General features: G+C 36.9%; 1 protein-coding gene across 6 annotated transcripts; it reads left to right on the forward strand.

The window, feature by feature from the left end:
- The first annotated feature begins 3,290 nt into the window (after positions 1 to 3,290).
- On the forward strand, positions 3,291 to 9,992 carry LOC131150527 (uncharacterized). Of its 6 annotated transcripts, none has more exons than XR_009135554.1 (7): positions 3,307 to 4,419; positions 5,621 to 5,793; positions 6,039 to 6,120; positions 6,216 to 6,479; positions 8,397 to 8,569; positions 9,290 to 9,530; positions 9,669 to 9,992. XR_009135554.1 is itself a non-coding variant. In XM_058101288.1 (6 exons), the coding sequence occupies exons 1-6, from the start codon at positions 3,580 to 3,582 to the stop codon at positions 9,396 to 9,398; spliced, it is 1,641 nt and encodes a 546-aa protein (XP_057957271.1). In that variant the 5' UTR covers positions 3,291 to 3,579; the 3' UTR covers positions 9,399 to 9,609. The 6 variants fall into 6 exon arrangements, 3 of the variants coding, with proteins under 3 accessions (XP_057957271.1, XP_057957273.1, XP_057957274.1); XR_009135555.1 differs by having other exon boundaries at positions 6,222 to 6,479; XM_058101288.1 differs by lacking the exon at positions 9,669 to 9,992 and having other exon boundaries at positions 3,291 to 4,419; positions 9,290 to 9,609.
- The last annotated feature ends 27 nt before the right edge of the window (positions 9,993 to 10,019 follow it).

The following is a 10,019-nucleotide window of genomic DNA, read 5'->3' on the forward strand; positions in this document are numbered from 1 at the left end:
GTACTATGTTGTGGTTTGTAGGTTTTTGAGTCTCAGTTCGTAGTTTCGAGGACCGTAGAGTTCGTAGTTGGAATTCGGGTTAAGGTAAAGGGATTCTATTTATATCAGTTTATTTTCGAAATCATCGGTAAGCTTGTAGGCTACAATCGTATGTATGTTTTGGCAACTTATTTGGGGAAATCTATCGAGTAAAAATGCAAGATTTTCGAGTTACAATTTTCAGGATAATTGGGGATTTCGGGTATCATCTCTACTTGGTTTGGAAAACTATTAGTTACGTTGAAACTGTATTATCGAGGTGACCATAATCCATATTTGCATAAACTGTATACTTGAATTTGTAAACGATATGATTTTCCGTAAACCAAATAAGTGTGGTATGTATGATTGTATGTATTTGTTCCAGGTATTTGTAAAACAGCTATATGGCGGCTTATTACCGTACGCTGAAATGTATAGAAACGTGAGTTCCAAAATGATTCCAGAGATTTGTAAAACAGCCATGTATCGGTTAACTACCATGGGTGAGAGTGGCCGGCTCTATATCCGAGGTGTGAAATATCACCAGTATGTTCCAGCTGGTCAACGAAGGGTGTGTTCTACACCATATGTAGCAATGTAATCACTATGGGCCTGAGTCGTCGTGGCGTAGTTGCGTGTGTAGCAATGTAATCATTATGAGACTAGGTGACCTTGTGTAGTTGCGTATGGAGCAATGTAATCACTATGGGCCTCGGTTGTTGCAGCGTAATTGCGTATGTAGCAATTTAATCGCTGTGAGACGAGGTGACCTTGTGTAGTTGTGAGCTAGTGTGATGACACTAACCGTATGTTTTGGGTATCATTTGTACTAGAATGGTTTTTGTGAAAATACTGGAACTGTATGGAATTGTATGAAACTGTATGGAAATGTTTCGAATTGTATCATATTTTATAGTGTTATGAAGTATGTAAAATAACACTGGTATGTCACACACTGATATAACCTGCTTTCTTCCTTACTGAGAGGTGTCTCACCCCGAATGTACGTACAATGTTTTTCAGGTCCTTTAGGTAGCCATAAGTAGTATCTTAGTGTCTGGGAGCAAGGGTGTCGTAGCTACTGCTAGTACCTATTAGGTACGAGTTTAGGTATCCAGGTTGTCGGGATAGTTTTGTAGACACCTGGGGTATGTTTTGTATTATGGGGATGTATATCCTAACTTGTATAGGCTCTTGTATGATACTGTTTATGTATAAAAGACCGTATTCCACTGTGTATTATGGATAAGTATGGATGTTTGTATATATGTATGTGGGCATCTGTTCACCCCATGGGGTCGAACCCTCTATTTGTATTGTATCATGTACGTTTAAATTGATACAGAGATAGGTTAGGTTACTCAAATTCACACCTAGGACCCACCTGCAGGTTCGGGGCGTGACACCCTTGGTTTTGACCAGACCTTAAACAGGTTGACACTTCCCCATTGACTGGCTTTCTCTCTGAATCAGTCGAGTCTTCCGAACCGCGACTAAGCCGGTTCAGTTTGTGTCATTACTACTTGAATAATTCCAAAATTCACCAAAATCCACAAAAACCATAGTCACAAAAATTTCAAAAAAATCCAAAAAATATTTTCAAGTTTTGATTTCCACGGTTTTCATCTTAATTTTATTTGTGCTATTTTAAAGTTCGGGAAAAATATTGAAAAGATCACAAAAATCACAAAATATTTTCACACTCAGAAAAAAAATCACAAAAATATTTTTAGGCCCCGGAAATCACTTCCATCCCGAACAGATTCCAAAAGCCTCTCGAAATATTACTTTTCACTTAGAAAATTCTATAAAGATTTCAAAACCCTGGAAGTGTATTTCGTATCCTACTTTCTTGATTTTCCAATCCGGATGATTTCAAAGGGAGGCATGAACTCTTCGGACTACGATATGCCCCAATTCTAAGGGAATACCTATATAGTATTTTCATTTTTTTGATTTTTGGAAAGAAGTGATCTTAAAGACTTATTAAATTTGGTTTAAGGGATAATTTTCAATTAATCTGGTACCATTCTTAAGAACTGGCATGTAGGGGGTGCTAATACATTCCCCTCATGTAATCGTACTTTCGAACCCAACTCTGGTGACGCGAGCTGATTCTACCCTTAATTTGGTAGTAATCAAGTGTTCTAACCACACTTCAAAAGGTTAGTGGCGAATCCATCACACCTTATTTTTCCACGAAAATATCATTTTCAAAAATCACACACCTCACACCTCTTTCAGTTCGCGTACCTCGGGGCAATACCACACTTGGTTGTGTTTCCACCCCGCACGAGAGGACGTCACGACAATTAGCAAGTGACTAATATGGCCAACTCCTTTGACGAGGTGCTCGTGATTGCATGAATTATGTGGTTGACTTAACCACCACCTCAAGAAATTATATATTTTTTAATTTTTAAAATATTCATCACTAATGATTTAGCTTTTGCACTTTTTGGAATGGAAAAGGTGAAAATTACACAACTTTTTTGGATATTTGAATAATACTTATATCATTTTATGTGTGTTGAGGGAAATAAAAGATGAACAAAATAGTTAACTTTTTTTGAACTTTACTCTACTATTTATGTTAAATTGATAGAAGGAATATAAATGTCTCTAAATTAAATATTAAGAGAAGTTTTAAAATTATTAAAGAGAAACTTAGGGATTGTTTGGTATTATTTTTAGAAATTAGAGAAACGAATATCATAAATGAAAATAAAAAACCAGAAACAAAAACAAAAAACTATAAACTAACAACCTATTTGGTTAACATTTATAAAATTAATACAAATTAAAAACATAATTAAAGAAATCTTATTTTCATCTTTAAATCAAATAATATTTTAAAAATATGATTAACATAGTAAAATTACAAATAATACACATTAAAAAAATTACTATAATAAAAATTAAATTTATAATAATTATTTTAATTTAATTGTTTTATTTTCAAATTTTACTTTATAATAAAAATTTTATTGGACATGACAATCGAAAATAGTAAAAGTATTTTGTGATTGACTTTATTACTATATTTTTTAAAATTTATGTTTAAATTGATATGATCATTTAATTTTGATATTAATTTAAAAGTGTATAAAAAAAAATAATCCAAAAAAATTATAGACATTAAAATTTTCGACAACAAGTTGTCAAAAAAATTTAAAATCATAAAATCTAATTTTGTACACAGCTGAAAACCGACAATAAAAATTGAAATTGACAATATATTTTTATAATCTATTTCTTTGCCGCGGAGCAACAGAAATAGAAGACAGAAATAACAATGATACTAAATATGGAATTATGTGTTCTTTGCGCATTTTATTTTTATTTAGGCTTGGAGCAAGTAGACGACGAGTGATCCGACGCAGTTTCAACCGGAGCCGGAGCCCCCAATTCGCGGCATGAATTTAAAAATGATTCTTTTCCATAGTGGTTATATTTTTCTTTTATTTTATTGCCCCTTCTCGTGAAGCACTGCTCACAGCTCGTCGTCTTCTTTCTCAACTTGAAGCAACCGTCGTGCCTGGATCCATCTTCTACAAAATGCTTCTGAGAAGCTCTTCGACTCCTATTATTGCCACTTTTCTCTACCCCTTCTCAGAGAATCCTAACAGAGACCATGACAATATCAACAGCAACAGCAGCAACTGCTCCAAACAGCCAGCACTCCATGACCACAATGCCTCCAAACTCTCATCCTCTCAGGGCAGGCACCACCGCCGACTGAGCTCTTTTTCCGGCAACTCTTCTCCGGCATCTGGGTTACCCGAATCTGATCGCAAACCCAGTAGTTTTCGCCTTCGGAGAGCGCAATCTGACGGCAATTTGGAGCAATTGATCTCTAGTTCTTGCGATATAGACGATTTTCGTGATTCGAATGCTTGGACGAGGTCTTCGCAGAGACATAAATCGATGTTGAATTCGGTTCCATCTTTTTCGATATTTAATAATTTAACAGATGGGTTTGTTGATGGAAAAGAGGAAGAAGAGCTGGAAGATCTAGGCGGAGAGGGATTGAGGAAAGGCGATGGGTCTCTGCCTAGGACTGTTACTATTGGAGAAAGTATAGAGGCTGTAGGTAGTGGGGATTTCAGTTTTTTGAAGAACAGTATGGGTTTAATCAAGGAAGAAGAGGAAGAAGAGAAGGATGAAGGTTTGAATGAGTTTCAGAAGTTGGGTACTAGAGAAGGAGGGAAACCAGCTAGCCCTCCCCTGTATCTGGCTACAGGGCTTGGGATTGATGTCACTGGTTTTGGTAGTGGCGTTGATTTTACTGGGGCAAATTTCGATAATGGCGGCAATGTTGAGGAGTATTACAAGAAAATGGTTGATCAGTTTCCATGCCACCCGTTGTTTCTAAGAAATTATGCTCAGGTTTTGCAAGTGAGTTTTGTTTATCCCATTCTTATTTATTTGTCTTCTGCTGCTTCTGTTGATGTTGAAATTGTTTTGTCCTTTACCGAATTCCCTAAACCCTACTTGTACGCCCATCAATCCATGACGTTTTGATCCTTCCACTGCTCTTCTTATATATATCCAGCTGGAATGGCACCCATTTTCTACTCTCGATTTTGGAATTTGTGGGTTTTTTAAGCTTTTGATTTAACTGATTAAATTCCGCGTGACAGCATTGATCTGGAATTAACATTGTGTTCGGCAGGAAGGAAAATGGAAGGAAGAAAAAAATGCTGGGAGAAAAAATGAGAAGGGAAAATTGTGCTTTTCTTTCCCTCTGGTTGTGAAGTAATGGGAAACGGAATTCTTGAAAATCACTTAACCTACAAAGGTTAAGCTGTTAAGTGAAACCCAATACAAAGAATAGGTTTACTATCTAACATGCTATTGTTTGTTCCCTCAAGCTCAAACTTACTAGGCTTGAAAACCCACAAAAGATAGACCCACCATTTATCTTGTGCTATTTTTTTGTTTTTAATAAATTACAAGTATGAGAACACCTGATATTCAAACTCTAGATTTTTACACCAACAGGTTTTACTATCTTGCAAGAACGAAAGAAAATGATCACTGCTCAAATTAGTGAGCAAGCCTTTATTCAATTATATTCCTCCTGCTTTTGAAGGGGTTGATCTTGATAGGAGCAGGAATGCATATTTCTAATCCTTTTTCTGTTTCTCTCTTTCTTGTGTTTTCTATCCTACCAAATGGGGAAGAAGGATTTTCTTCTCACTTTTACTTATATCCTTTTTTATTCCCTCTTTCCCTCCTACCAAACATAATCTAGTAGAAACCTATGTAGACTTTGAGTAAGAACTAAAAAGTGATTAGGGGATTCCTCACAACTTCGCTGTTAATAAAAATTCATATTAATCTCACAAAAAGTAGAAAAACTGAATCTACAATATGTCAGACTGTCAGTGCAGTGAAAATGGGAGGAAAAATCACAAACTAAACAATTTGTTGTTAACAATACTCTTGTTGGGTTTAATGGAGGGAAAACGTTTGGATGGTTCTGCTTTTGTTTTTGTTCTTGTTATTTTGTTAGATATATTGGATTGATTATTAACTGTAAAAATTTTGTTTTTTTTTTTTTTTTACGTACTTCTTCGTGATTTTCAACTGACAGTCCAAGGGCGATCTTAGTGGAGCTGAGGAGTACTACTTCCGTGCTACACTGGCAGAACCAGGAGATGGTGAAATCTTGATGCAATATGCTAATTTGGTGTGGGAGCTCCATCATGATCAGGACAGAGCCTCAAGTTACTTCAAACGTGCAGCTGAAGCTGCTCCACAGGATAGGTGCATGCTATCTTGTTAAAATTCTTGTATTCATATAGGCTATTTGGAAGAGGATATATGTATGCTTGTTCAATGTATCCTTTGATGGCATAGAAAAGTATGCTTGTTCAATGTATCCCTTTGATGGCATAGAAAAAAGGGGAAAAGAAGAAAAACCACTACAGCCCCCTTTAGCAGTGTAATCTAAACTAGAGTGGCTTTGGATTGTGTAAAATGCATCCTAATGTTGAACTTCCATTTTGCAGCCATGTTCTTGCTGCATATGCCAGATTCCTATGGGAGACAGAGGACAACGAAGAAGATAGTGCACAACAAGATCAAATTCAGGTGCTATTCTAGGGAGTCATGGCTTTGTCGATGCTTAATATATATGTATTAGACTCATTGTTTGTAAGATACTAAAGTAACCCTTTCCCAATCAGTCACAGGCTGAAGAGGATGGTCTAAAAGAAGTTCCACATCTGAATTCAAGAGAGGAGGAAGAGGAACCAGTTTTCCCATCCTCACAACTGGCAGGAGGGCTAGGGATTGACAAAATTGAATTTCATAACGCCATTGGCGGTGTTGACTTTTCTGCAGCTGTACCTGGTGAGGGTGGCAATGTCGAAGAGTATTATAAGAGAATGGTTGAGGAAAGTCCTTGCAACCCTTTATTTCTGAGAAATTATGCTCAGTTCTTGAGTCAGGTTACCTCTCTCTCTCTCTCTCTCTCGCTCTTTCTCGCACATACACATGCACACATGTCCTTCTCAATGTTTTAGAAAAAATATGATGCCATTTTTTATATAGACAGAACCATATCATAATCACTAGGCATATCTCTACTGTGTATTTCTTGCTCTGGGGATTGATTAAGATTTCTGAGGATTCATATTCCAGTTAGGTGTTTGTGGTGAGCAATGTGCAACGAAACAAGTTAGCTAACAAACATCAATCTTAAAACATCAATATTAGGATGAAAGAAATGTGTACAAGGACTGAAGGAGCAAATTGAAAGGTAATATTATGTTAAAGAGTAATGGAAAGACTAGCTATTGTGCACTCTACTAGCAGTTCCTGCAAGAGGGTTAATCCAGTAAACAGATCTGAGCAAGTTTGTTCTGTGATAAACTTACTCATTATGTGTCTACATCTGTTGCAACTGATATTGCGATAAGTAGTAGGATGGTGAGTTGGAACAAAGTTTGTTAGCCTGTGCAAAAGATAAGATGGCGAATCATTTCACATCTGAAGAAAATGGGAAGTCTGTTATTATATTTAAAAGATGTCATTTGTCTTGCATTACAGTAGCTTTAAGTGTTGTAGTACTCCAATCCAAGGTCAAGTATGTGAGCTCACTGCAAAAACCTTTTGACTTTTAGGGATGTGTTCAACTTGGAGAGGTTTGGGTATGGCCATGAAATAATAATTCAATTCATGATCCTTTGGTAAAGCATGAAACCATGCTATCCTTTGGTAAAGCATGAAACCATGCTATTAGGAAACTGCAAAAATCATGGCAATCCAACCCCTCCACCACCTCCCGACCAACCCAAGCTGACCTGTCCATATTTTGAGTCTTTTTTTGCTTCAATTTCATCAGTTGTGGTTTGCATAAATATTAATCGCGTTGTTTCAGGTGACTAGTTGAACACCTAAAACTTAATGTTAAACTGACCTGGACTTATTAAAAAAAAAATTGTTAAACTGACCTGACCCCACTGTGTTATTCTCCTTCCCAGCAACATGAGAGGACCCAAACATAACAGAGAGCCACCCTCTCTCCTTTCTCTTCCTATTCTTCTAATCTTCTTCTTTTCACTTCATTTTCTCTGCAAATATGTACGCTGTACACACGTTTTTTCTACAAGCATCTAGCACTGATCTACTCAACTATGGCTGCTTCTTGTTCTTCTTCTGTACGTTGTCATTTCCTTTTTAGGCATACATCTACTGAATACTGATATAATATGACCTATAATATTACTTAACCAAGAAAAAACTATTCTATATACTTTTGTGGGAATAACAACACGTTTTACAGCACTAGGAGGGGGAGTCAGCACATGTTTTTTCAGAAAGGAAGCACACACTGACCTGGGTGCAGTGATAAAAGTCAGCCGCTGCTCATGCCAGCAGAGACTACCTACATTTTTCCATCTAGGTACTATCTGTTCTGGCAAGATAAAATTATACAAACCTGGTAAATCCACCCCCCACCCAAACCAATCAGTCACCCAACTCAAACCAATAAAACTGATACTGGAGTCAATCAGGTTTATTTCCCAAATTTGCTAAGCCAACTCAATATATGGTTAAAAATTTCTCTCAATATGACATTTCATAGCCCTACAAGCTATATTTCTGACATTTCCATATATTATCTCTCCCTGAATTGAGAATAAAACAGAGGACCATGAACAGGTACAAACTAAAAACATTAGACCTTGGAACACTAAAGGATAAAGTAATGGGAACAAGCATAGAGAAGATTGAGGACTCCTTACAGTATCTTTGGTTTCTGTCGTAATTCAATTTGCAGGATTTGAGCTTAAATCAGGTTGGTCTGCTTGAATATGAATTTTTGTTTCTCTTGTTGCTTAACCCACCCGTTTTACTGACAGTCCAAGGGAGACTTTCAACAGGCTGAGGAATGCTACTTACGTGCCATGCTAACCATTCCTGAAGATGGTGAAATTATGTCCCAATATGCAAGATTGGTTTGGGATCTTCATCATGATCGAGACAAAGCCTTGTGTTACTTTGAGCGTGCAGTTCAAGCAGCTCCACAAAATAGGTGTGAATTTTCGCTGAATCCCGTCATCTCCATATCCAAATGTACATGTAACTAGGAAGGTTTATCTTTAGGCCCCCTAAGATAGTTCTTGATTTAGCATTTTAAGTGTGGCACTGGGACATTAAAATAGTGAGGATAAATGATTCAGTTACTAGATAAGCCCCAAGAATTCAGTCACTAGTGCCAAACAATGTTATGATTTGAATAGCTTGGGCCCGGTAAGTATTGAAACAAAATGGGGAGGGAAGAAGTAATATCTTGGGCCTTGAAAATATTTTTAAAAAGTGGGGAGGGAAGAAGAAATAATATTGGATGATCCGAGAAAGTAGCAGGAACTGCCTTCCATAAAGCAACTACCGTGGTCCAAAGTCCAAACTTAGGTGGCTTTCTCTTTTATGAGGTTTGCAACACAAGCTGCTCGTAGAATCTGAGAGGATAGGTTTCCTGCACCTCCTATTTGACATGTTTGAGGACCTATTTGGCAACACTTATTTGCCTGCACTCATTTTGACTTAAATAAGTAATGATGCAAATAAGTGTTCAAACTAGTGCTGCTGGCGAACATACATATGATATGCCACGTAGTGGAATGTTATATTACCATAATGAAAACTGCCAAACAAAGGAGGCTATGAGGGGGTGGATAATTTTTTAGCAATAGATCTTATATGCTTTTATGCCTGACATGCCCAATTCTTGAACCAAATTTTCCCTTTGCAGCCATGTTCTTGCAGCATATGCCAGTTTTCTCTGGGAGACACAGGACGAGGAAGAAGATGATGCCCAGAAAATGACTTCCAGATGCCTCTTTTCCATGGAGGATCCATAGCTTCTGCAAACTCTTAAACATAACCTGCAATGCAGAGTTTCATTCAGTATTGCTGTGTCATCATAGGTGCCAAATATTTATGCATCACCACCAAATTTGGATAAGCAGTTTAAGCAAATGCACGGATCAAAGGTTGAATATTTTCTTTAAAGGAGAAACCTTAAATAGCAATAAGGGTCATAAGTTTCTAAATAAATATTTGAATTTCCCACATCAACAGAATTTTTAAATGCTCATTTAATGATACTTTGCATTGCTTTGCACCGCCAGCTCGCAGTCTTTTGGGTCAAGGGACTCTGGCTCCAGCTCTTCTGAAATGCAATGATGCATTGTTTCCAGTTCAATGATATGGTACCGATTTAGATGAGATAATTTTTCCTATTGATTGGCAAGAACTTAATGGGAAGCAAGGCAAGGGGATCATAGTTCATAGAAAGGCAAGAGGTACTTATTTTGAACAGCTGCCAAAACAATCACATTCACAATCTAAAATTGCATGTGAACTTTGAATCTATAAGCCATGTTGGATTATTGAAAGCTTGTTCAAAGCAAGCATGAGGCCTTGATTGTATGCATGAAGTAGATTATGTTCCAGAAGATGTCTAGTTTCTCAAACTAAAA

The sequence above is a fragment of the Malania oleifera genome, chromosome 3 (assembly GCF_029873635.1).
Source record: "Malania oleifera isolate guangnan ecotype guangnan chromosome 3, ASM2987363v1, whole genome shotgun sequence".
NCBI lineage: Eukaryota > Viridiplantae > Streptophyta > Magnoliopsida > Santalales > Ximeniaceae > Malania > Malania oleifera.